The sequence below is a fragment of the Punica granatum genome, chromosome 5 (assembly GCF_007655135.1).
Source record: "Punica granatum isolate Tunisia-2019 chromosome 5, ASM765513v2, whole genome shotgun sequence".
NCBI lineage: Eukaryota > Viridiplantae > Streptophyta > Magnoliopsida > Myrtales > Lythraceae > Punica > Punica granatum.
This window is the reverse complement of record NC_045131.1, coordinates 7,906,505-7,933,933: the sequence shown is the minus strand read 5'-3', so window position 1 is coordinate 7,933,933 and position 27,429 is coordinate 7,906,505. Positions and strand designations below refer to the sequence as shown.

Here is a 27,429-nt window from a genome sequence, read left to right as displayed (position 1 = left end):
TGCAGCTGCATATATACGCTGCATCCAGACAACACCCAGGAGCCACGGCACGTGAGCCGATGGCGGCAGCCTTCTGTTGGCCGGACACGTGGCAACAACGTACGGAGCTGTTGGCCAACTTGTGAATGTGCAACACGCTGTTCCCGTCCCTTTTGGCGACAAACTGAAATCAAATTCACCGTCGGATCCTGCCTTGTTTTCCTCTTTTTTTTTTTTTTGACTTTTCCTTAGGTGGTTTCATAAAACGGTGGGTTTTTTTTTTTTTTTTACCTTCCTTCTTAGGGCTAAATTTACACCGAATATTGACAGAATACCACTTTCATTATTCATGGATAAAATTTTCCTCTATTTCTTCATAGAATCCAATTTTCTAGAATATTTTGTGTCCATTTATTATAAAAGGGTGGATCTAATCAAATGATGTGTTGATTTAGCGCCACCCTTTTTTTTTCTTTTGTTAATGTGCACTATCTCTCTATGTTACGAAATCTAATAAATTTTGACCAATTCGAATTCGAATCAGTAGATTTTATCATAATTATTGTAGCGTGAGCTCATGGGTTGGGCTCAAATAACGCAACGGCATGCTCCCTCCCTGTGCCATGTGCACCTTCTCGTTCATAGTAACATTCGTACACAAGTATATACAAATTTGGGAAGGATTTCAAATTACTCCAGTTGATTGGACATAAAAGTTTCAGAAGAAATTAGGAATGTGTTTGATTTTTTAGTTGAATTTTAGTTTTAATTGGTTTGTAATGATTGTATTGTTGAATTAAGAGAAAAAATGTAAAAAAGTAATGAATAGTTGAGAGAAAGTAATGATTAAATAATGATTGTGCTGTTAAATTGTGAAAAATGTAATGAATAGTTGAGAGAATTTAATGTTAAAAATTGAATTGAATGGTTAAAAAAAATTAAAAAAAGAAAAAAAGTAATGATTGTATTGTTGAATTGAAGATAAGTAGAGTTGATGAGTTGTGTTAAATTTTTTTTTAAAACCAAACACACCAGCTATTTAGGGAATGATGTTTCGGGCGCCCATTGTTGGCGGGGACGATCGGGAGGATATCATTCCATTTGAGGAATGGATGGTTTCATGCATGTTAATTTGATTTTTGACTTTCTCAAAGATCATCATCCCATCACCATTAATAAAACGATCGAATCATGATGCACATATTAACTAGGTCATGCGTGAATCAGCACCAACTACATTAAACACAAATTATATACATATATATATATATATTATATGCATGCGATGTACGTTTTCTTCTATTGAACACCAAATGCCATATGTGTTAACCCGTGTAATTTTGATATGGATCTGATAACTGTAAGGAAAACATGATATCGGGGAGAATAGTATTAGAACAATGTCTTCTCCTCCCTTCGATGATGAGTATAATTTGATCTCGATCAATCCTAGATTGAATTTATATCAAGAGGCTTAATTAGTGAGTGGGATATCTGATTTTGATACGTAATTTGTCACGTTATTATTTTTCTTCAGCTCCAATAATCAGGAGCAAACCAATCGACATATACCCGATTGTGGTGGTTAAAAAGTGACGACAATAATATGAGAAAGGAAACGGAGTGCATTTGACACATGTACCTTCATTTGGAAAATAAAATGTTTCACGTTTCATTTCCCTTGCATATAACTACACGTACCTCTTGATTTAATTTTCCATTTATGGTGCTAAATTCGCAAACTTTTCTTCTAACAGGAAAAAAAATTATCGAAAGTTTTTTGAATTATTTATAAAAAAAATTAGAATAAGTAATGAATATGTTTTTTTTTCTTTCCCCCTTTTGTGGGTGGAATATTTCACGCTGAGATATCTTTAAGTGAATTGATCCGGTTCGACTGGATTAGTCGAGACCCAATTGGATTTCGGAATACCATGGTTCATACCAGAAAAAAAAATACGTGCACGGATGCTTTCATACCCGTGGAAGGTTATTAGAAGATGGGGTATTGGAACAACATACATGGGGAGCCATAGGTTTTCAGAAACTTGCGGTTTGTACTGATTAAGAAGCGACAGCACTCGGGATGCTGATTCTTGCCAATTAATAGCTTAGCTATATATGTGATCTTTTCTTTTTTTGTGCAAATTAGGGAACCTGGTCTTTGAAAAGTTGACGGGGATTGAGTTTGACACGCTTTTTATCCAACTCAATAATATCATTAATATTTCATTTATTTATTGATTAAATAATCCGCCCACACTTTTCTTAAATCTCTTTTTGGTTAATAAAAATATGGGTGATGCTATCAGGACTCATAGTTAAAAATAACCATCATAATTATTTCTTTTTCAACTATTAAAATTTAGATCTCCTTACATAAGATTTGAGTCGTACACGTATTCAAGATTTTTTACCTTAAAATTCACCCATCATAATTTGACTATAGATATTTTGGACAACGCATCTTCTCGTCGACGATCGATCTCACCCACGAGTGATCCGAATATGCTTCAATATTAAAATTTAATATTAAAATTATTTTAAATTTAATATTAAAATTATTTTAAATTTTAAATTAAAAGTTTAAAATTATTTTAAAAGTTTTTAAAATTTAAAATTATTTTAAAATTTTTTTAAATTATTTTAATTTTTTTTAAAATTTAAAATTTTTAAAAATTATTTAAAATTTTTCGGCCACGTCAGTAAGGAGGTGACACGTAGTAGCCATTAGCGTCGGCTTGACGGCGTTAAGCTCGAGTTGACGGTTTATACCATCATGAAACAACTTTGAAACATTTTGTACCATCATTTAGCGAAAAAAAGTTTTTGGATCATCATGAAACATTTGTAAAACATTTTGGACCATCGGTGCAATTTACCCTAATAAAAATATGGGTGATGCTATCAGGACTTATAGTTAAAACTTAAAAATAACCATCATAATTATTTCTTTTTCAACTATTAGATCTCCTTACATAAGATTTGAGTCGTACACGTATTCAAGATTTTTTACCTTAAAATTCACCCCTCATAATTTGACTATAGATATTTTGGACAACGCATCTTCTCGTCGACGATCGATCTCACCCGCGAGTGATCCGAATCTGCTTCAATATTAAATTGAACCGAAATGCACGGGTTCAATCAAATAGAAAATAATTTAATTACTTTGAAACAAAAGAAATAATAAACCAACTATGAAAAATGGAACCAATATATTGTGAATGGCATCATTATTTCGATCCAGAAAAGAATGTCGGGGGACGAAGACGATCTTAAACGCCCGAACGGTAGCAGCTGCAATAGCTGCAAACTGGTCAAAGTGCACGACTTGCCCATCATCTTCGCTTGCTTTAAAGTTGACCCACCATATTGATCCCCATCTAATAACCCTGTTCCTAAGGCAGCGTTGAATTGAATTGGTTCAATGAGACCCACATTTTATGCTTTCCCCCCGTATATGTTGTGATGAGTTTCTTTTGTTTTCTCCTTTCTTCTTTTTGATGTATTTATATATGTTTGCCGATCGGAAATGGCATGGATAAGTAATAATTCGTAATAAGCACGACATTTTCTCGATCGCACGATTTTTGTCGATTTTGAAGGTGCAAGGCTGAAAGGACCACTCCCATTAGATGTCCTTTGAATGGTCAGATATTGGTGTACTATATTAATACAATTATTTGTCGTAGTTTGTTAATGATTTTTTAAAGTAATTAATTTTTTTTGTTTGATTGAACCCGTACATTTTGATTTGGTTTAATATCGAAGCGGATCCAGATCGCTCATGGGTGGAATCAAGCGTCGACGAGAAGATGCGTGGTCGAAAATATTGATAGTCGAACTATGAGGGGTGAATATTAAGGTAAAAAAAAAATCTTAGATATGTGTATGATTCAAATTTTATGTAAGGGATCTAACAGTTGAAAAATAAACCATCGTGATAGTTAATTTTACCTGATAGAATATTCTATAAAAATATAAATCAAATAATACTAGTTCCAATATAAGTTTTATTAATCTACTACTCTTGCGTTGGACGTGCTAGTTCTAATTATTTATTTAATATTATATGTACCGGTTTATGTATTAAAATACAGTATTAGTTATATATATTACTAATTTACTCAATATAATTAGTGCTCATCATATTTGTTCATAATATACGAATATCACTCTAATAATTTGAAAGCGCCCTCTCGTTCGACGTAGGCACCGTCTTTTGTTCATTGAAAAAGATGAAAGTGTCCAATACAATTTCATTCGTAGTTTTTATTATTATTATAATATTATATATACACATTTGTTGAATGCACGGATTTTACAAGATGGAATAGAGAAGAAAATCAAGCTATTATTTGGTAAGAGGGGATGTGGATTTATTTAGTAAGAGGAGATGTGAATTTAATGATGGAAGTTTCTATGGTAAGTGGGATTAAGGAGTATATTAGAAATTACGGTTGACTAAAAAAAAAAAAACTACGATGGTTGTTTTCTTTTCAGTCATTAGATCTCATTATGTAAGATCCACGTGGTATACGATTGCAAAATCATTTTATATAAAGATTCAGCCCTCATACTTGGACTTTCAATATTTTTTACTACGTATGTTCTCGATGACGCCTGATTGCACCCAAGAACGAGTTGAATCCGGTTTGATATTAAACTGAATGAAATATGCTGATTTCAATCAAATAAATAAAAATTATAATATTAAAAAGGAAAAATAAATAATAAAACAAACAATTTTTTATATCATCCTTTAATCCCCTGCCAATATTGGAACAAAGAACACTGACAAAATCGAATCGATAAATCCCTAAAATTCAATCGACAATTCAATCCGATATCAACGCTGGCTGCCTCCGGTCGCCGCCTCGTCCCCGGCGACTATCACAACTCCAATGTCGACCTTCCCCCTCCAATCCCTTCCCTCCAGTATGCTTCACTGCATATGCCGTCAAGACGGGAGATACCTGCTTTGGCCCCACACAAGCATTTTACCTGAACGACCGATTCTTCAAAGTAATCAACCCTAAACTGTGTCGAACTCTTTGTTGGGCAGTGGCTCTGTGTTTTGGGGAGTCCAATCTAATAAAGATTTGATTCGGGTCTGGGAGATGGTGATATAATTAATCTTGATACTTGAACAAGTAATGTGCAGTACAGAAAAGTAGTGAATGGAATACGCAAAGTAAAGGGCAATCTGTCGATAAATAACGACTACTCAATCTTACTAAAATTGCCTTGCGAGATTAATATAGCTCAAATGCTGATCCAATCGAATCGTTAATTTATGCAGAAACAATGGAAAGGCAAAAGGCTGTTGTCTGGATCATGTCCATCCAAAATTGTTTTGTTTTATTATTTTTTTCGTTTTTTTATAAGATTGTTATTTATTTGATATATGGAACCTGTAAATTTCGTTCGGTTTAATATCGAACTGGATTCGATTCGTTCATGGGCGTGACCGGGTATAGTCAAGAAGTGTGGTCAAATATATCGAAAATCAAAGTATGAAGATGAATCTTTAAGTAAGATTTTGGACACGTGTAAGGCTCGGATCTTACCTAATGGAATCTAAGAGTTGAAAAGAAAACAATCATTTTTTTATATAATTAAAGATAATTCATTAAAGAAGGGAAGCGATTACATTGTCCGAAGGATCTAGGTTTGGATACCCTTGGAAAATGCAAAGAGAATGAAAATTTGACTTGGAACCAAATTGGCCCAGGTCATAAACAAGGTTATTATTAGACTTAGGAATCCATGAGTAAAGCCAATCAGAGAAAAGTTTAAGACAGGAAATAATATCAGCAACTATAGTCCTAATTTCTCAGGGCGAGTTGTGTGGGTGCAAAATGGTATCTATAAGCGTCAAGGCGTCGCATCGAAGCCAAATCTTTGACAATCCTCTTTCTGCAGCAATTGAAAGGGCGAGGAGGGCAGCTTGGGCTTATGCTTGGAGTGGTTTATCTTCATTGGAGGCCTAGAACCAAGATAGATTTGGTGGGCTGTTCGGGAGTTGTATGATTTCCGAGAGGCATGTTCTGCTAATGTTTCATGCTGCATCCGTGCTGATAATGCTTCAATCTGCTCTTGTTATGTTCCATGAAAGACCTTTTGATTGTTTTGATAGTTTCGTGAAGATCAACTTGTTTACCTGTATGCAAAACAATATTGCGTGAGTTCCATAAATGATAGAGAGTTATTGTTGCATATAGAGAAAACTTGGTCCTGTCATGAGTGCTCGTTAGGAAAGAAGATGGAGGGCAAGGAAAAAAATTGACAAGATCCTTTGCATTAGCATTTGGGAACTGACTGGATTGGAAGTTCCAAGGTGATTCCCTCCAAACAACACGATAAAATATACACTCTCCGTAGAAGTGATCTAGTTTATTAGAGCTGGTTTGGCAAAGAGGGCAAGTTGTGCTCTCTTCACTAAATCAGGAGAGACTTTCACTGGCAATTCTCCACAGGTGGAGTTTTAGGTGATCATGAATTTTAAGATTTCAAATGTCCTTCCATTTAATACCACCGTCATTTTGAAATCTATGATGTTGATCCATGAGATAGAAGGATTTGACAGAATACTTCCCTGATGTGTTTGGCGTCCATTGAGCTGAGTCTTCGAGGTCATCCTGGGTTAGATGGATTCTAAGGATATTCTGCACTGTTTCATGCTCGAAGAGGCTTGTGAGAAGAGGGATGTTCCATCTCCTTGGTTGGTGCAGCATCAGGTCGCTTACCTTGAGATCTAGGTCTTGATTTGCATTGTGTTTGGGAGATAGTTTGTGGTCGTTCATACCCGGAATCTATGGATCATGCCAAGCCGAGATGGACGTGCCATTTCCAACCGAGAAACAGGTACAACTCTGGATGGTGTCCTTGCACCAAACAATCATAGTGACAATTTTTTGTAGCCAACCGTAGTAAAATCTTCAAGAGTAATATACATATATTTTTTCACTTGAAAAAATATAATTTTTTATACTATGTAAACTTTATTATTGTAAATTTAAGATGCATGCTAGTTGATATTAATTTAAGAGCTCATATGGAAATAATTAATGTAAAATATTTCTTTTACATAATCTCAATTATCACTCTAATTTTTAAGCAAATAATTTTAAAATCCTAAAAATTCAAAATTCGGGAAAGTTTCATTGGTGTTATAGTCTCACTCACATTTCACATGTCAACTTTTGTGAATTTAAATAATTTTAGATAAAATAAAGCAATCACTTCAACGAGAGACTAACAAAACTTTTATAAGGCTAATAATGAATTTTCAAATCAATTAAATAAATTTAACTATAAGTTTTGAATAATTCTTATTTTCTTAATGTTGTAAATGTTTCTTTACTAATAAAATAATAATAAGTGATTAGAGTCCGTCGTTAATAATTTTTTTTATATATTTTCTTTAATTATATAATTATTGTTATCATTAACTAACTTTTATATGGCATACTAATTTATTAAATATGTACTATTATACCCTTATTTATTAGAGTGGAGTCAAATAATTGGGTAACACATGAACCCTTTTAATCACTCACAAATTGGAGTCTCTTTCCACGTATACAAAAAATTTCCTACTCTACTACATAAATCATCGTATTGGATATTAAAGTGATCTCGATTCCGCCATTTTTTTTAAAGTCGATCTATAAACTTATAATGCAGCTAAAAGATCGAATATCAACGCACATATATATGTCATTACGAAAAATTGTCGCAGTCGATGTCAATGGTGGTCATGGTCCATATGCACGGGTCAGTTCCTCTTCTGGATGTGTCAAGGTCATGTAAACTTAGAAAACAAAAGTCCACAAATTTGTTGTTCTTTTGTTTTTTTGCCGCAAAATAGCAAGTCGTGTATGTACTAGTAGCATGCTCTTGCGTACGTTTGTATGAGTCCGACTCTTCTGCAGATGCCGGGTGTACAAGTTCATTCAATATTAATTATCTGTTATCCATAAAATTTATAAAAGCCGAGACATGATTATTGTGTATATATGATTACGTCATGCCTCTAGCGGCTATGTAAGATTGAATTGAGTGGGGGCTTTTTCCCTTGTTGTGGGGGGGGGGGGGGGGGGGGGGGGGGGGGGGGGGGGGGGGGGGGGGGGGGGGAGACTTATTTTTTCACAACCTATTAATATAGTTTTTTTGGTTAGAGAATGGATCAAAGAAACTTATATGTCAAGTGGAAATTCTACTTAATTCAAGGTCGTAAACTTCATTCACTCTTAAACACCAGCGTCCGGATAGTTGAACGCCCCTTTTTCTTGATTAAAATCTCGGATTTCAAGTGTTTGAATTAAAAAAAAAATCACGATTAGAAAAGTATTATGGGCCAATCTGCATGGAATCTGAATTAATTGGGTATATTGACCTTTGGAATATCTAATGCGACATTTGATGCATTATCATTTTAAATAATTGGAAATCTAAATTCTCACTGACATAGACTCCCACGTTTAAATTATTGGTAATATTAGTTACCACATTTGATGCGGTCTAGTAATATTATACATTATTTATTATCTTGTTAGTAAATTGGATAGTCACTCATTGCTGAGAAAGTATATTGCGGAAAAGTAGATTACCTTTAACATTCAAATTATTTGTACTATGCTTCAACCAAACATGATAATTCAGTAGGCTCAGGTAATTTAAAATCAAATTCTCAATAATTCAATCAAAATGGGTACTAAGAGGTTATAGATTCAATACTCATTGTATGATTATCTATATTATTTTATTAATTACTACATTGTACACACCTATACATATACAATACGCGTATATAACTCACACTTGTAGGTGTACAATACACTCATCATTTTTTTAGGTGAATATCAGTTTATTACTTCTTGCTTAAACGTCGTGCATATAAACGCTTCATTTGATTGATACGGACAAATAAAATGAAATTTAAATAGTTCAAGATTTCTATTTTCAGTATACAAACATGAAAAGGACGAAAGTAATTTTTAAAAATGAGGCATAAAATATATCCAAAAAGTAGAAGAATTAAAATGCAAACGGAAGGCTTAATTGCAAAAGAAAGACGTAATTGCTGGAGGATAGAGAAAAATTGGATGTGAGAGAGTGATGGGTGGTTACTTTTTTAAAATTGCTCTTTTTAACTTTAATCCGGATTTGTTAACTTGTTGAATGAATCTCTCTTAAAAAAAAAAAAAGCTCCAATCCATCGGACCGGATGATGAACCAAAAGGGATATGAATTCATAGATTTATGGGTCCAATTATAGATTCGATGGGTCGGATTGCACATTTAATTAAAGTAAAATAAGTATTCATATTATTAAAAAAACATAGCAAAGGCCCTCTAAGTGGCGTAGGAAAAAAAAAAAAAGGCACAAAAAACCCGCTCATAGGAGTGGACAACCTCCACACCTGTTGGCTTCCCCAGCTCCCATGGCCGCCCCCCGTAATCTCTGCTATTTCCGACGCCCGACCGCTCACTCACACTCCCTATAAAAACCCTCTCTTCCTCTCCCACCTCTCGTCATCACTACTCGCTCACTCACAGCAAAAGCCATAACCCAATCTCGATCTCCATTTCCTTCCTTCACGTTCTCGTAATACAGCCCACAGCTGCAAAGCATATGGACACCAAGATCGGACCTGTCGACGCCTGCAAGCCCGCCTCCAACGACGTCGGCTGCCCCCCGGCCAACGGCTGCGTCTCCACCATCCAGAGCGCCTGCCCTTCCCCTGCCACCGTCGCGATGGGGGAGGCCACCCTCGGCCACCACCTGGCCAGGCGCCTCGTGGAGATCGGGGTGGAGGACGTGTTCGCCGTCCCCGGGGACTTCAACCTCACCCTCCTCGACCATCTCATAGCCGAACCCGGGCTGAGGCTCGTCGGCTGCTGCAACGAGCTGAACGCTGGCTATGCCGCCGACGGCTATGCCAGGGCCCGCGGTGTCGGGGCCTGTGCGGTTACGTTCACCGTGGGCGGGCTCAGCCTCCTCAATGCCATCGCCGGTGCCTACAGCGAGAACCTCCCGCTCATCTGCATCGTTGGCGGGCCCAACTCCAACGACTTTGGGACCAACCGCATCCTCCACCACACCATCGGCCTGCCCGACTTCAGCCAGGAGCTCCGCTGCTTCCAGACCGTCACTTGCTATCAGGTAAACATATATAAATATGTATTTATATATGTATGTGTATGAGTTGGTCGTGTTTGATGCGTTACGATTGATGACATTTGATGCTATGATAAATTTTTTTCTATAGGCGGTGGTGAATAACTTGGAAGACGCCCACGAACAGATCGACACGGCCATCTCGACGGCCCTGAAAGAGAGCAAGCCGGTCTATATCAGCATTAGCTGTAACTTGGCGGCGATCCCCCACCCGACCTTCAGTCACGAGCCCGTCCCCTTCTCTCTCTCGCCGAGGTAAAGATCTTTTCCTATAACGGTGCTAATTCGTGCCGCTCATATCAACTTATATGTAATGGGGCATATATGACTCGGTTCCGGTTCCTCTTTTGGTTGGATTGGACGTAGATTGAGCAATAAGATGGGCCTGGAAGCCGCTGTCGAGGCAGCTGCGGAGTTTCTGAACAAGGCCGTGAAGCCTGTCATGGTTGGCGGCCCCAAGCTCCGGGTGTCCAATGCATCCGATGCGTTCGTTAAACTTGCGGATGCTAGTGGCTATCCACTCGCCGTGATGCCTTCGGCAAAAGGTACTTCAGATTTCTTGTAAGATTTGGATGTCAACTAATTAAGGGTTGGATTTCTCTGTCAGTGTTCTTGCTGGTTCGATATTGACGATAATGTGGACCTCCACCACCCGATCAATAACTTGTAATGAACAGGGCTTGTCCCGGAGCACCACCCTCACTTCGTTGGGACCTACTGGGGTGCAGTGAGCACATCATTCTGCGCGGAGATTGTGGAGTCGGCCGATGCGTATCTCTTCGCAGGCCCCATCTTCAATGACTACAGCTCGGTCGGGTACTCGCTCCTCCTCAAGAAGGAGAAGGCCATCATCGTGCAGCCGGATCGTGTTGTGATTGGCAATGGGCCTGCATTCGGGTGTGTCCTCATGAAGGACTTCCTGCGGGCCCTTGCTGAGCGGCTAAGGCGGAACAGCACTGCATATGAGAACTACCATCGGATCTTCGTCCCGGAAGGGCATCTCCTCAAGTGCGCGCCCGAGGAGCCTCTGAGAGTGAACGTCCTGTTCCATCACATTCAGGACATGCTCTCTAGTGAAACCGCCGTGATTGCTGAGACGGGCGATTCGTGGTTCAACTGCCAGAAGCTGAAGTTGCCCAGGGGATGCGGGTAAGACAGATATTAATAATACCTACATCGAACTAATAGCACGTCACGGAGTTTGAGCATGCTGTGTCTCATATTTATGTACATGTGTGATGGTTTCAGGTATGAGTTTCAAATGCAATATGGATCGATCGGCTGGTCGGTTGGTGCTACTCTCGGATATGCACAGGCTGTACCGGAGAAACGAGTCATTGCTTGCATCGGAGACGGGAGTTTCCAGGTATCAGAGTGCATTTGTTTCTTTCCAATATCTGGGTTGTTTCGACTGTCTCTGTTCTTTGAAGTTTTAGAACCACCGAGGATGATATAATCTCTAATATCTTGGTGTTATAATTTCTCAGGTGACGGCCCAAGATGTGTCGACTATGCTGCGTTGCGGTCAGAAGAGCATCATCTTCCTCATAAACAACGGGGGATACACGATTGAGGTAGAGATCCATGACGGGCCTTACAATGTGATTAAGAACTGGAACTACACAGGCTTGGTGGACGCAATCGATAACGGCTCGGGCAAGTCCTGGACGATGAAGGTGAGGTTCTTATAGTCAGCTGACTATCGTACAATTTGACGCCCCTAGGCATTAACCAACCATTCCAAAAGCATCAGTTAACTCAAACATTGATTGTGGTATCTTGAAGGTGCGGTGCGAGGAGGAACTCGTCGAGGCGATTCAGACGGCTATGGGCCCGAAGAAGGACTGCCTGTGCTTTATCGAGGTGATCGTCCACAAGGATGACACGAGCAAAGAGCTGCTGGAGTGGGGGTCAAGAGTGTCCGCCGCGAACAGCCGCTCCCCGAATCCTCAATAGTTTTTTTACCATGATGTGCTAAATTTGGCGATGGCAGTCCTCTGTTATCTCCGGAACAATGGGATCTGAGAATTTCTATTCTATTATATTATTGCTATTTCAGCTGAGAGAGAGAAGAGTTTGTGTATGGTTGACGATTGATCTGTGATACATATGATTGGAAAATGCATGGATGATAATGCAAGTAAATTACTTGTATTTGTTTAAGTAAATTATTTGATCTTACGTAATTCACTTGCATTTTTTATGATTTACTTGAGTTACAAGTAATTTACTTGATATATGCATTTTAGGCGTTATGTATTATAAAATATTCAGTATAAATTGTCTTTCGATTATATATAATGCATTCAGGAGAAAAAGAGAGAGAGTATATAATATAATGCTTTATGCTCAATTTCCATTTTACATAAAAATGTTCATAATGGGAAAGGGTTTGCAGTGTATTCGGCAGACTGAGTTGCAATATGAGAGTTAACAAAATCGGTGTCAAGCCAATACGCTAAGAATAGCTGCGATTTAAAATAAATAAATAATAAAGTACAATTATATGTTTTATCGGTTATAAAGGAAGTCTATAAACTTAATATAGACTTAACCGATATAGTGTTAATTGAATAATAAATAACTCTAATTCATGTGAGAAATATAATACGAGTTTGAGTTCAGGGAAGTGTATTTATTAGGAGAATGAATAATAATTGCGAGCATTGTCCCTTGTAATTTTTTTACTAAAAAAATAATAAAGGGGCGTGCCTAGTTGTCTATAAAAATTGAATTTGAATGCTCTAGATTCTAGAATACTGGTGAGAAGGTTTGTGATTACACTTTTGGTAAGGGAGACCCATGAATCTACTATAAAAAAAATTAATAAAGAAGTACAAGTAGTCCTTTTACTATAATCAAAATTAAAATATTCGAATTACTGCACGAGGGCGTATCCTTTCTAATACTTCCTCTCTATTTTATTTTTTATGTCATAAATAAACAAATAAATAAATATGGAGAATTATTTTCGACAGATAGATTTGAGTAATCCTCGTAGATTCAGTTGTGTGAAAAGTGAAAGGAGATTTTATAAAGGGATATCCTATTTTTCAGAGGAAAAAGAAAAAAGGAAAGATAAATAAATTTATTATATCTTATGATCAGTTTAGTTTCAAAATTTAATTTTAACTTCATACACTACACAACAAAAATACAAATTTTTCAAATCAAATTTATAATACAATTTTATTTATCTTTTTCTATAATTAAAATTAAAATTAAAAATAAAATTATTTTAAACTCTGAAACCAAACGCGTAAAATTTCGCATTGGGAAAACCGACCGACCGACCATCATCGTCGGTTATCTATAAATAGATGCACAGTTCGTTGGTGGGCCTCTGCTGTTTGACTTCCCAACCACTTCTCCTTACTGTGCTTTTCTTCCTTCCTTCATCGTCGGGATCTCAGAATCTGCTTTGAATTTCTCCCTCGCGCCAAACCCTAGGATTGGACCCCCCTCTGCCGGACCTTCCGGTTCGCGCTACGATGAAACCGACCCACCGCCAGGGCCAGGGCCAGGGCGAGGCGGATGGGACGAGCAAGGACCAGGTCGATTGGGAGATGCGGCCGTGCGGTATGCTAGTTCAGCGCCGAGAGGACGGCACGGAAGTTGGGAGCGGCACCGGCCCCATCATCAGAATCAACGTCTCCTACGGCTCCTCCCATCACGAGATTTTCCTCCCTGCCCACTCCACTTTCGGTACTTGCAGCTGCCTTCACCTTTATCTCCACCTCCGTGAGCTGTCGATTTTACTTCTGTTTGCAAGTTTCGTGCTATCTATATCGGACTCCCGTTGAACATAATGCTCAACATGGCTGGACGGCCAGAACAAGTTGTTGATGGAGGGGGTTCTTTATGGAATTTGGGGAAGGTTGAGCTAGAAATTTCATTCATTGACTGGCTTGGTGATGATTTGTTGTGGAAATTTGGTCACTTGGAGACTGGAGCAAGACTAGGAGTTCGAATTGAACAAAGTTGAGTGCAGGTTAGAGGGGATTATCGGGTACCTTGCATAGTTGTGGATTCTCTTATCACCGAATGAGTGGCATGTGAGATTGTACATCGCTGTATTTTTGTTGTTTACTATCATGTTCTCAGGAATCTGCCATCTGCTCAGTGGTCAGTTGAATTGCTTGTGTGATAAAATTGAATACTTGCTATAGATTGAGTCAAAACTAATGTTCTATGCAATTGCCTCGAAGATATAAATCGATAATGGTGAGTTCTCCACTGCTGATGCTCTGAAAGGCGATGATCGTTCCAGCCCTATACATTCATCTACCTCACTTACTTGGCCAAAGGTCATCCTTGTGGAAGTTTGGGATAAGGACCGTTATGAGCTCTTTAGCTCTTTTTTATCCCACTAGCAAGACTGGCCATGCTGAGATACGGGTATAGTGTTGAGTTTAAAGGGTAAAAACTGAAGTGAGTATGGCAATCATATGCAAGATATGTACTAAGTATAAGCTATGGTGAAAGTCTGCTACTATGAAGTTATAAATTTTATGCCAAGGAGGACAGTCTTTACATATCATGGATTATGCAGACCTATTTATTTGGGTTTCCACCTATTCTTTCTCTTATTTTATTTAATGAGTCTCTTTTCTATGATCTTCTATTTATGGCAGGGGAAATGAAGGCTATGCTGGCTCCAAAGTGTGGTTTGGAGCCTAAAGAGCAAAGACTCTTTTTTAGGGGAAAAGAGAAGGAGGATGATGAGAATCTGGACGTGGCAGGTTTAAAGGAAAACTCCAAGGTTCTGCTTTTGGAGGATCAAGCAAGCAAAGAGAGGAAGCTTGAGAAGTTAAAGAGGGATGAGGAAATGTCCAAAGCATGTGAAGCTGTAGCTGATGTCAGGGCCGAGGTTGATAAGCTCTCTGAGAGGGTGAGCTGTGGCCATCTCCTTATTGCTTTTGCTAAAGTTAATCTGGAGCTTTGCCTGATCCTGCATTATTGACAATGTCAGGTGGCTGCGTTGGAAGTGGCTGTACATGGTGGGACAAAGGTTTCAGACAAGGAGTTTGAGATCTCCACGGAGTTGCTTATGAGGCAATTGCTGCAATTGGATGGTATTGAGGCTGAGGGTGAGGCTAGGGTTCAGCGAAAGGCTGAGGTTTGTATTTCTTATAATATCATGCAATTAAACTAGCTGGTGCATATATGCCGAGTAGATTGTCGAGACCATCATAAGTTCAACTCCGCCTAGTCTAGATCCTTGCTTGCCTATGATGTTACGTGGTGATGATTATGATAATAATTATTTGTGAATTTTATTAATAAAGTTTCAGTTGTAATGAGTTAGTCTCCTAGTTAATCAGATAGTTTAACATATTTTGCATGAGCATTATTGTTGTGGGCAAGGCATGATGGTATTATTTATGTACTGCTCAGGCTTTAGTGATAAGCAAAAAAGCTGGATTCAGTTGTCGACTACTCGAAATAGGTAAAAGTGAACATGGACTTGAGCAAAGCACAGAACATCTCTCATAATTGAAATTCTTCCGTAGGTTTTCTTGTCCTGAGTGGTAAATTTGATGAACTCTTATTGGCATTCCTGTAAAGGAATTGAAGCTTAAAACTTCTTGTCTTCATATTTGCTTGAACAGGTACGCCGAGTTCAGGGCTTTGTGGACTCATTGGACTCTCTTAAGGGTCGAAATTCCAATCTCTTTATTGACCGGAGCAATGCTGTCTCTGTAACAACCAACTGGGAGACCTTTGAGTCAGGAGTAGGAAGCCTGAGTGCCCCACCTCCCACGGCATCCTCTAGTGCGAATGTAACTCATGACTGGGAGCAGTTTGATTAGACTATGTCCTTATTGATCGAGGACAGCAGCGACCTCTGGATAAAGCTATTCTCTTGCTCGGGATGACTTATAATTTATTGCCCACCTGTTAATTATGGTATTTCGGGTTATACTCATCTGTTGCGCTTCCTTGTTATTTTAAAGGAAACCAATGTGCAATTTATTTTTGTCAGCCTATCTTGGATTTTTGTTCATTGCAGCTAACTCTTGGATTTACGTGCTTGAGGCTTTGTTTCCGGTTGAAATACAAGGAAAGTTCGACAATGTGACAGGATAACTAGTCATTTCATGAAGTCATCCCGAAGAAACAGCCCAATTGCTTGCTTTATATAGACCATCTCTGATAAATCAATGTATGTCAATGAATAAACAATGTGAAGAGTAGAGCTATCCGACCATCTTATAAAATACGACACACTAAAAGACCGACAACTTTGCCTCCATCGAAGAACAAGGTCAAAACCAATAACCATGAACCCATCAATCGACCAACAAAACACGATCGAGAATCATGCAATGCCCTTATGATCCTTCAGGCAGATTTATAACGTGGAAGTTACTCGAACAGAGTGATCAGAAGATCCGGTCAAGAAGATGGGCAATGTCGGGTGCCAGTCGACGGTTGTTATAGATGCAGTATGAGGAAGAGTTCTCACTCCACTTGCCCGACTTCGTATCTGACCAAAGTAAATAGTTAGATGAAAACTCACAGAGCAACTAAACTTAGATTGACGGTTTATTTAGGAGGGCAAACCTGATATATGGGTGCTCTGACTGAATCAGAGGTGATCAGTAATCTCCTCCCAAGAGCATCTAAAGCCATTTCATATCTCAGTTGCCCCGACTTCTCATTATCGTGAGATCTACAGAAAAGGAAATTGATTGCTGAGCTTTATTCATTTCATGAATTTAAGCAAGATCAAGGAAAATGAGCCTATAAAACTATTTAACTTTGCTGAACTGTTAATATGTGCTTGAAATAGATGGCTGGTTTTGCAGTTGCTTAAAGATGATGTTACTCGTCCTGAGGCCAATCTACAATCTTATAGGCTACAATTGGACAACGATTCTGGTAGAATTTACTTCAGTGCAGCAAATTTTTAATCACGTTATCACCTAAAATGCATATAGAAAACCAAGTACCTGCTAGGGTTGACTGACCAGAGTACTTTCCCTTGGTTCTGCAAGCTCCATTCAAACACCTAGCGGAAAGCCCAATATGACCGCAAGTTAGATAAGAGCATTGAGATGAAATCTGTGGCATGTGAAATAAATAATACGTAAAACCATGCTGCTTCCAAGAAAATCCAATCACAGATAGTTTACGTACCTTTCCATCTGAACCCAAACTAAAGATGCTCGTTTCATCAGATCCAAAAATAATAGAACTTATAGGGGAATCATGCGCTGGCCACCCAGTAATTTGTAGGCCAGCAGACATGTCTTTTGCTAGTTAAGGTTGAAATTTTAAAAAAGATCTAAATGTATATATTGATGAGTGTACAAATAAAATACACAATGAAAAATAATTATACATTTGCAGAGATCTTAAAAGAGTAATAAAAAATGATGTCAAACCGCGCTAGCGGGTACTGCATCTGTAACCCATTAGCATGAGATAATGGTAACGACAGAATTGTCCGATAACTAGAGTAAAGGATACCAAACATGTGAATCATTCCATCAGTTGCAGAAGCTGCTAAGATCTTGCCATTGTGGTTGAAGCACAAAGAAGTGATTGCAGGGGGATCTTCACCCAGAGGGAGAACTGTCTTCAGTAAAAGCCAGAAAATTGTCAAAAGCAAAGATGACTATTTCAAGAATTAACAGTTGAATATAAAACAAACAAGCAGCACATACCATGGCTTTCCATGTTTTCATATTCCATACAGTTAATGAAGCGAACCCCAAATTATCAATGTAACCCAAACTTGGCCTACAATAAAAAATGTCCCCTCAATGCCCCTGGCTGAAAAGTTCAATCAAAATTATTTACTCATCTATCTAGTTAAAATTTGGGAAATAACGTCATGTATCCCAACATTTACTTGTTATCTTAGTTTTATCTCAATGTCGATTTTTTTTTCATAAGGTGTCATAACGTTAATAGTTTGGTATCAAATCTATCCCGCGGTAAACATTCCGTCCATTTTTTACGGAAATGCTGACATGGCGCGCTAATCGCTTAATGGTGCCGACGTGGAGAGTGTGTAGGTCCCAATACAAGGGAAAAATAACACTATGTATCCCCATCTTTTAATATTTTATCAATTTATCCCTCAATTTTATCCTAATCTTTTCATAATTTCTCAGATTTATCCCAACTTGTTGGGATAATATTGAGAAAACAGTAAAAGATTGAGATAAAACTGAGAAACGATCAAAATGTTTGGATAAAATTGAAAAAACATCAAAATATTAGGATAAAATAGAGAAATAACAAAAAGGTTGGGATGCATAGTGTAATTTTCCCCTTATATTGGGGCCCATACACTCTCAACGTCAGCTCCATCAAGCAATTAACACACCACGCCAGCATTTCCATAAAAAAAGGACAGAACTTTTACGGCGGGATTGATGTGACACTAAACCATTAATGTTAGGATATCTCAGGAAAAAAATCGATGTTCGGATAAAATTTAAACAACATGTAAACATTGTGATATATGGTGCAATTTTCCCTTAAAACTTCACCTTCCTGATGCTGATGCAGAAACAAATATTGGTTCCACAGGGCTGCACTTAATGTCCATAACGCTGCAGAACCATACAAAATTTGAAAAAAAAAAAAAAGTCAGAAACAACACAGTGAAATAGACAGAGTAGGAAAAGCATATTTTCTGTAAAAACCTTGGAAATGCTTCTGTGGTGTTGAGATCACAGACAACCCTCTTTGCATCAACATTCCATGCTTTAATGCCACCACTAGCTGTTCCTATAAGAAGCTTTGATAAAAAAAAAAAAAAGATAGAGAGAGAAAAAAAATCTTACTATGAGGTGTCTTAAAGTAAATTCAGTTATTGAATCATTTCATGGGCACTAATAATTTCGTATACCAAGCGATCAGATTTACATTCCCAGTCAAGGGACATAATCTCCGCCCCGCAGTATATAGTTGCATTTCTTGATGGTGAGGTTGATGAGTCATAGGTCCATATCCTAGTGAAACAATGCATTTGAAAGGCTAAGGAAGACTGGAAATAATTAAAACTATAAAATCTACTGATTGAAATGAACAAACTAAAGAGTAAAAAAGCATTATATGGTAATTATCTACAAACATGCACAATTGACCAAATTTAATATCATATACCTGACAGTCCCATCAACGGAGGCACTTGCAATATTGTTCCCAGAAGCAGAAAAACGGGACCGTGTGATTGGACTTGTATGGCCCAAAAATGTTTCCTATAAATGGTATTGTTTGGAAAGTTAGATGAGCTCCTATAAGAAGTTTACAGTTCAGAAGATATATTACACCATGAAGAAGCAACTACCTGAAAGTCTACTTTCACCTCAGGGAATTCCTCCTCTCCCGTTGTATCTCTACCGTTTTCTGTCAAGAGTAGATTCAATAGTTACATAAGGATACCTTAATCTACTCTATGGAAGCACCAAGTTATTGAAGTGAGACAATGTACAATTAGATGGGAATCACAAATGATTTGTCCTTAAGCTATCTAATAAATTATTAAATGCATTGTCCGAGCCAAGACCTTTCACAAAGATTATCTCGGATCTGGGCATTGTCAATTAAACAAAAGTCCTTTCACTACTTGGCATGGTATTTCTTATATGCGTTCTAGAACTTCTACAAATTCAGTTGAGTATAAAAGCTGGACTTCCCATGATTATTAACATCAAGATTTAACATATCCTACAATATCATTTTCACTTCCATGATCCAGTTTCCTGCTAGCCTGATAATTCATCCATAAGCCTAAGCATTCTTGACAAATTTCCAAGAAATTTCCAATAAATTGTCATTGAGCAATACAAGTTGAGGAAAGAAAAGAGTTCAGATGAAACATTTATTTACCATCATAAGGACTGTCATAAACCACTTGACTGGAACCACCAGCACGACCATCTCCTGCATAAAAACTTAGCGAGCTAGCCTCATGACCAGACTTGGATATAGACGACTCTGATTCTTCTTGAACCAGCTCAGCATCGTTCATAGAATGCAGAGGAGTAACTGTTTCTCGCATTTCGCTCATTTCAAGATGATGCTCTTCATGCACCCCGGCTGACAGAGTCGAACTTTCACTTTGTCTACTACTGGAGTCCATAGTTGATGCTGCATAGCTGCATAGTTGAAAGGTTTGTTAAAATTGTAGGAGATAAACCAAAATGTTGGAGGTAATCGTTTGGAAGCATCCTTACCTCCTTGAACGAGATATTTGAGTATCTTTTTCTTCTAAAAGAGCCTGAAGTTGAGTTAACTTAACATTAAGCTGCTTAATTTCCTTCTTGAGACGGCTAACATTATTTTTCTCTGAACTGATCTTCAACAGGGCAGGAATGCGTAGTCTTGTTAAGAAAAATACCTGTCAACTTCCAGCAATAGATTGTTTTTCCAAATTATTTCGAAGGAAGACCACAGTAGTCATCCATTACCCAGCACAGAGTTTTTCCATGCACTTCAAGGAGAAGTATAATATACTTTACGAGATAACTATATGAGTGGAAAGTGCCAATCAACGAATACGTTTCAAGTTTCTAACAGGAGAGATTCCTCATAAAACGGAACCAAAAAGACAATAATGCATGAAATCAACTATGAAGGATATGAGAGCCATTGAATATCTCATTGAAGAAGTTCCTCATGGATAGCTGCAAAGCTTCATACCATTCCTTTGAGAAGTAAACTCGAAATTCAGGATCTGAGTTTGGGTTCTTTATATAAGGAATTGCTGCAAGCATGCTCAGTAATGTTAATTAGGGAGATATTGTAAGACTATAACGAGAGAAAAGGGGAGAAACCCACCAAACCACGGAGTCCAGTCCTGACCCTTCTGCAGCAGATCATTGCCATTCATACCGAAGAACTCCACGGCTTTATCCCTTCTCCCAGATCGTATCGCGTGGACAATGTAGCAGCGCAGGATAGAGACCTCCAACTTAGACAGAGTAGCTACGAGCACCGTATCGGGAGCAGAGGAAGAAAACAATTGCTTGAAGAAACTAAGGAGGCCGACTAGTTTATCGGCCTGAAACCCGGGAATGTACACTGAGAATATCAAGTCCAACAGCTTATCCACTTGAAACCCTTTACCGATATCAGTGCCTAGTTCTGCCTCAAAAGCCTGCAGCGTCTTAGTGAACCCCCGGAAGACTAGAAACTCCCTCACAAGCTCCTCTGCATACTGCATATTCTCCATTTTGCAGTGCCAGCAGAACTATGAACCCTGCAATTCTAACAAATTCAGTGATTCAATAATTCCCCAGCTGACAAAATTCTCCTACAAATGCAGCTTAGGATCCTAGTCTAGCTGAATGGAACGGGAACTTACTGAAATGTTAGAAATCCATTCTGATGGGGACAGAGTGTGGAGGGAAGGGAGCAACAATGGCGGCAGTTGACTCCCCCTGAGATTCGGGAGTCCGCGTGCTAGTCTTTTGTGGAGGTTTGGTCAGAAGCAAAACAGCTTCCCACCATTTTCTCTCCTGCTTGACAATCAAGAACACACATTTGGCCAGGATTCTGCAAATTTTCAGAATTCTAAACATAAGAACGTTGCCAACCTCTTTCAGATTCAGCTGGGCGATGTCAGCAGCGGTTGCAGTGGCTGATGGAGTGGAGTTGCAGATCGCCGGAGGCCGTCGAGAGTTCAGATCAGCTGCCACCGGACCGGGCGACGATTATGAAGCGTCGGTCAGAAAGAAGGTTCGGTACATAGAGCTCGTGTGCAGAAGTAGAAGAAAGCCAGCGATGAATGGGCTGGGCCTGAAACTGGACCTGGGCTTGGGTCTTGAAAAGGCCTTTTTAAGTGGGAGTAGAGTGGACTCAGGCCCAAGACAGAATCGGGTCCAGTTTGGTTAGGCGCCCAAGCTTCTATTCTTCCCAAAAAAAAAAAAGAAAAGAAGCCAAACGGAAACCAAATATGTTGCATTGAGTTGGCAAGTTTATGTTGGACGGTTCTAATTTAATTTGCTCTCATACAGTAGATGATTTTGAACTCATCGAGAAGCATGGCTTACTTCAGAGCATGCTAGCGGGAGTCTTTTCAATTGCCTCTATGATATTCGAGTTTTAGATGGACTCTGTTAGAAATATATTACCGCGCACCTGCATCTGCAAAGACTGAGGGCAGCTCCTTTCAGATTAGAAGGTCAGAAGGCATGGGAGAATTAACAATTGCACTCGATGTTGTGTGCGGTAATGTTCTTGAACATGGATTCCCGAAATAGTTCGAAAACTCTCCTCGGCTCCAAGCTTTTCACAGGACCTCTTATCTAGCATTTTCTAAACTTTAGGACATTTGTATGCCCAGCTCGCGGAGAAGAGAAGCTCGGTTTGCCTAGGGTGTCTGGTGTAGGGGTAGGATCAGGATCTCCATCTCTTCCCGCGGGCTATTACTCTTTCATTAATTAGTGTGTTTTTTTTTTTTGATAAATTCATTAATTAGTGTGTTGGTGACTCTTTTCACGTTCGAGTGTCATTTTAGCTACCGTACGCACGGCGATGCCATCATGTTAATATTCTCTTTACTTTCATGAACTTATATTGGTGTGACGACATGAGCTAGTTCCATTTATAATATATACCATATGATTCTCTACTATGACGACATGTGCTTGCCTATGGAATTTGTTTGAGCAAACAGTCATCTTGTCTTTGTGCGTCGGTAATTGCATGGCGGGATGAGTTATCATCTTCTTTTGCTTTTCTTTCCTTTTTTTTTTTTTTAAAGTGATGAGTTTTTACCTTCAAATATACAAGTTCTGGTGTGAAGTTTTTCACTATATCAAATACCGATAACACCCTAGAAAGCTAGAAAATGCGAGAGATCATTATATCATGATAACTGGCGCTTCAACAAGGGATCAGGTGCCGATTTCAATCATTTAGGGTATTTTATCAGTATTAGGGGATCCTCTTAGAGCACTCTCATAATCTCTTGCTGATGGATTTGTGGTTTTTACCAACTAGTACTGGACTTTTCTGGTCGAGTTATATATTTGATACATACGAATGCGTACTAAATCGATTTTGATGCATCCAAATCATTCAACATGCCAACTGGCACATGATATCCGTAGGGGAAAAAGAACGTGAATTTGGCCCATGACCACCACAGAGAAAACACTACACATTATAATTATTATCATAGATAAATGTCTTTGGATAATTTATTTATTGTTTGTATTGATATCCAGAACAAGTACCTCAAGATCTCACTTAGAATGCTGTCTCATTCACAGAGTCAGATCCAGAGTACTTGCCCTCATCATCATCAACCCACCATTACCATTCTTACTACAACTAAAATCATTCATTCCTTCTTCACTACTACCATCAGTACACTCCTTTCTCCTGACCCTTTCGGGTCTTGGAGAGGCCGAGCAAAGCGAGAGAGATAGATCATCGCTAATCCCCGACGACTCCTCAGAACCCTTCTCCCTATCTTCCTCATCCCCATCCGATGGATCGTCATTTGCTTTCACTCCGAGAGATAGGGTTAAGTCAATATTGACCGGCTCTGCAGTTGACAACCTCCGCTTCTTAGCCATCTTATCGTCCCAGTACTCGAGGCTTGTCCGGTATCCAACATGATCCTGGCTGCTGCCTCGGTCGTCGTTTGGCTCTGGGGGATCCATGCCGGTTGAGCCATTGATCTGAGCCCTAGTGAGGCTGAATATTTTATCGGCCAACACATTTCTGCATAGCTGACGAGGTCCGATCTCTTCTACAAGCTGTCTGTTCTGAGGAAAATCTCCGACAGGGATACTATTCTGCAATTTGTGGCGCCCGGCTGATTGTGCGTTCCAATAAGATTCTCCATATCTTCACGTTGATGAACAATATCAAAGACAGATTAGAAGATTACTTAGTTAATTAGCTATAGAAAATTATTTATTGTCATCTAGGCGGCAAATACATACATACATATATACGTATATATATATATATATATATCAACGAACAAGACCAATATCCACAATGGTCAATCAGCGTGTATTTCTCCCAAGTTCCCAAATTTATATATAGAGAAACATCCATGCATATATATTGTTATAATATCACACATGTATTGAATTATTATTTAGGGCACAAACTTCAATCTGGTTCTCGGGCTTTATGACCGACAGAGAGACATGTTTGTAACTATTCTTGTTTTGTTTGCGGGGAAGACTCCACAATAGAAATAGATCTATGTACAAAAGATAGGACAATGTATATATTATGGTAAAACCCTAGCTAGTTACAAAATCAGAACTTCTTTGGCCAAAAAAAAAAAAGAATCAGAACTTCCTCCTAGTCCATGTTGCTCTTTATGAATAGCAAGTTTGAACGTTCACTTTTTCGGGGTTAGGTACGTTGGTATAGCCTCTCAGGTTTAACTTCGTCCTGATTAACCTCATGACCGGATCAATTAAGCCATTTATGTGGCAAATCTTATGAATTTGTGAATATGATCAATACATTCTCACATCTTGTATAGAGCAAATTAATGGCATTTCTCCATTGGTAGTATATCCTGCAATTTCATCTATTGATACTGTCGTAATCCTTGGAAAATAGATGCTTATATCTTTTAAGCTGGAGATATTAATCTAATATTGGCAAGGGTTTTGCCCTGTCCATCTCATCATATACAAATCATGAATATCCGTAAGTGAAGGATTCTTTGTGCTGCCACAACAATAAAAGGGACCAGATTATTTTTGCGGAAGCTGGTACCTGAAACCTGTAAAATTTCGGCTATTATGAAGTTGTTGCAGCATTGGAAGTTGGCCAAGGTTAAGAATCTTGTGCTGATCTCCATAATTCTGGAATTGCCTATGACCCGATAAAGCTGTGCCATCACAAGAAGAAGGTCACTCCCAATGATTTAAAGAAACTAAACCCTTGTATTTTCTCTCTTGATTGGGGAATAAAATCGGAAAACAAATAGATCAAGTGAATTATGTACCTTGACCAGGGCCATCAACCTTCCTGTTCCTGAACATCTGATACGAATGAAATGATTAACACGGAAAAGTTATCAGAGAAGAAAAACCGATATGAATGAAGAATTTGATAATTGAAAGAGATGGATCACCTGAAGATGGCTCTTCACATGGTGTATGCTAAGCCCTTTGACGTTCATCATTTCAAGAACCAACTTAGGTGTTGCTCCTGGAGAGTTAATTAACAAACCTAATGTCAGAAATTCAATAGTATATATGTGTCTGTATATATGATTGTGTCAATAAATATTAAGGGGGTTGCTGTGACTCCTTGCAAATGTCCAAATTTCCTTACTCAATTAGGGAGAAAAAAAAAATACTTGGTAACTTTTTTTTCGGTGAATATCCTTAAAAACATTTTAATCGCCTTCAAAAAATCAGCAAAAAATATGAAAGAACCTTAAAAATGAATTTTCTTGTTTCTAGGACATTAAATTTCACCTTAAAAAACTACATTGCCCATAATTTTTTTTTGGTGATAAAATTGCCCATAATTTTTTTGGTGAACCTTTTTTCTTTATTTAGATGAACAATTTCCCATAAATTAAAACTGCTAGTAAATACAATTTCTTCAGACAAAAAGAAAATTTTACAAATTTTAAGATGACCTTCAAGTCAAAAATTGATGAAAAGTGAAAATACGGTAAACTGCTAGGACTCGATTAATCCTGGGCAAATTAACTTACTATGCTGCCCACCAAGTCTTTCAACAGCTTGGACGAATCGGAGATGTAGATCAGGTGTCCACCGGAGCCTTGGCATCTTCGATCTAACATACGGCCGCACAGAAGACTTTTTCTCAGTCTCTTCCACCGTGCTGTTGCTCGAGCTTCCTCCGCTGATAATAAGGTTATCATCACCACTACATCCATCTTCATTCTCTTCAGTACTCTCGCACTCGTCTTGGTTCTGATCCGAATTCCCCAGCGCCATTGAACTTCAGCTCTATATCTGTATTCAAATTACATATACATATATATATATATATAGTATTAATTTATATTTTCCTGTAGGGGGAAGTATAATCGATCAAACAAAAGGAATGAAGAGAATGGATGTGTGGATTCCATAGGGTGAAATGGAAACCCTAGATCTTGATAGGGAGAAGATAAATATAACGAGATTGAAGACCGACTGTGTCTCTGGCTTACTCCACAGGGACCATAATTAAACAATTATTGACCTTATAAATATTTTATCTGCCTGTACATTTCTTTTAATTATATGTATATTAATTATTGTGTTTATATAATCTGAAATGTGTGGGTGCATGACCATGCATGCATGGATATCCATGTGACGGGCATGTGGTAATGGGTGGATGCATGCATGCATATGCCTTGCATATATGATGGGAGCTTAATTTTCCAATGAAAGCATTTCTCGGAGAGGATAAACAAATCAACGAAACCCCAACTTATTAAGTTGGTTGAATTTTCTATATTATTTGGAGAATCCAGCCCCGGAACAATCAGTTTCTTTCTTTTCTTATTTTTTCGTAATTAGGGCATAAAAGGAACTAAAATATGAATGAAGTACTATATATGTATATCTAGAAAAATCATTTTAATAATTAATAACTCTACATTTGATGAATTAGTATAGAAAATTCATTATACTAATTCATAAAAGTATAGAGTTATTAACACCTTATTTGGGATTAGAGTTGAGCTTAGATGAATCGATGTCCTCTTGATGATGGGGGTGGATAGGTCTCCTTTTCCTTCTTTAGTTGATGATGCACTATCTCCCTTCAATCCTTTGAGCGAAATGCGGCGAAAGGAAGGAAAATCCATAGCTCAACTCTATTCTAACTTTATATATATATATATATATATATATATTTAACTGAGTTGTAATGATTGTGTTATTGAATTATGAGAAAAATAATGAATAGTTGAGAGAAAATAATGATTGTGTTGTTGAATTGTGAAAAAATAATGAATAGTAGATAAAATTTAGTATTAAAAAATTGAATTGAATGGTTAAAAAAATTGAAAAAAAAAGAAAAGTAATAATTATATTGTTAAATTGAAGATAAGTAGAATTAAATGGAGTAGAGTTAAAAATAAATTCTAAAACCAAACAAAGCAAGCCATTGCCTTTCAAGAAAAAAAAATATAGACTTATTTTTTTAGGTTACAATGGAGGTACATAAATTTAATAACATGAAATAGAAATTCTAATAGCTAATAAGGAGTACGGGCAGTGTCATCACAAATATCAAAATCGAAACCTCTTAGTTAAAAGATTCTTTGATGAAAAAGAAAT

The 27,429-nt window shown here is 38.0% G+C and overlaps 4 protein-coding genes across 7 annotated transcripts; 2 read left to right on the top strand and 2 right to left on the bottom strand.

Moving 5' to 3' along the window:
* Nucleotides 1–9,396: 9,396 nt before the first annotated feature.
* On the top strand, nt 9,397–12,336 carry LOC116209682 (pyruvate decarboxylase 1-like). Its single transcript, XM_031543411.1, has 7 exons — nt 9,397–10,153; nt 10,260–10,423; nt 10,535–10,713; nt 10,846–11,317; nt 11,417–11,534; nt 11,656–11,844; nt 11,954–12,336. Exons 1-7 carry the CDS (start codon nt 9,623–9,625, stop codon nt 12,122–12,124), a joined length of 1,824 nt encoding a protein of 607 aa, XP_031399271.1. The 5' UTR covers nt 9,397–9,622; the 3' UTR covers nt 12,125–12,336.
* Nucleotides 12,337–13,503: 1,167 nt separating this feature from the next.
* On the top strand, nt 13,504–16,175 carry LOC116207920 (BAG family molecular chaperone regulator 4). Of its 2 annotated transcripts, XM_031541045.1 has the most exons (5): nt 13,504–13,873; nt 14,803–15,059; nt 15,141–15,287; nt 15,566–15,677; nt 15,781–16,175. In XM_031541045.1, exons 1-4 carry the CDS (start codon nt 13,660–13,662, stop codon nt 15,662–15,664), a joined length of 717 nt encoding a protein of 238 aa, XP_031396905.1. In that variant the 5' UTR covers nt 13,504–13,659; the 3' UTR covers nt 15,665–15,677; nt 15,781–16,175. The 2 variants fall into 2 exon arrangements, with proteins under 2 accessions (XP_031396905.1, XP_031396904.1); XM_031541044.1 differs by lacking the exon at nt 15,566–15,677.
* Nucleotides 16,176–16,278: 103 nt separating this feature from the next.
* Nucleotides 16,279–21,872, bottom strand: LOC116207919 (WD repeat-containing protein 91-like). 3 transcript variants are annotated; one of them, XM_031541041.1, is made up of 17 exons: nt 21,730–21,872; nt 21,498–21,651; nt 20,972–21,400; nt 20,775–20,897; nt 20,368–20,509; nt 20,021–20,289; nt 19,479–19,537; nt 19,295–19,389; nt 19,038–19,140; nt 18,832–18,926; nt 18,676–18,738; nt 17,842–17,917; nt 17,645–17,753; nt 17,312–17,424; nt 17,125–17,183; nt 16,736–16,844; nt 16,279–16,658 (listed from the first exon to the last, which is right to left on the bottom strand). In XM_031541041.1, exons 3-17 carry the CDS (start codon nt 21,363–21,365, stop codon nt 16,524–16,526), a joined length of 1,944 nt encoding a protein of 647 aa, XP_031396901.1. In that variant the 5' UTR covers nt 21,366–21,400; nt 21,498–21,651; nt 21,730–21,872; the 3' UTR covers nt 16,279–16,523. The 3 variants fall into 3 exon arrangements, with proteins under 3 accessions (XP_031396901.1, XP_031396900.1, XP_031396903.1); XM_031541040.1 differs by having other exon boundaries at nt 20,972–21,392; XM_031541043.1 differs by lacking the exons at nt 21,498–21,651; nt 21,730–21,872 and having other exon boundaries at nt 20,775–20,880; nt 20,972–21,160.
* Nucleotides 21,873–23,278: 1,406 nt separating this feature from the next.
* On the bottom strand, nt 23,279–26,313 carry LOC116207351. The gene is made up of 5 exons (XM_031540258.1): nt 25,845–26,313; nt 25,251–25,327; nt 25,122–25,158; nt 24,890–25,004; nt 23,279–23,992 (listed from the first exon to the last, which is right to left on the bottom strand). The coding sequence occupies exons 1-5, from the start codon at nt 26,089–26,091 to the stop codon at nt 23,404–23,406; spliced, it is 1,065 nt and encodes a 354-aa protein (XP_031396118.1). The 5' UTR covers nt 26,092–26,313; the 3' UTR covers nt 23,279–23,403.
* Nucleotides 26,314–27,429: the final 1,116 nt, after the last annotated feature.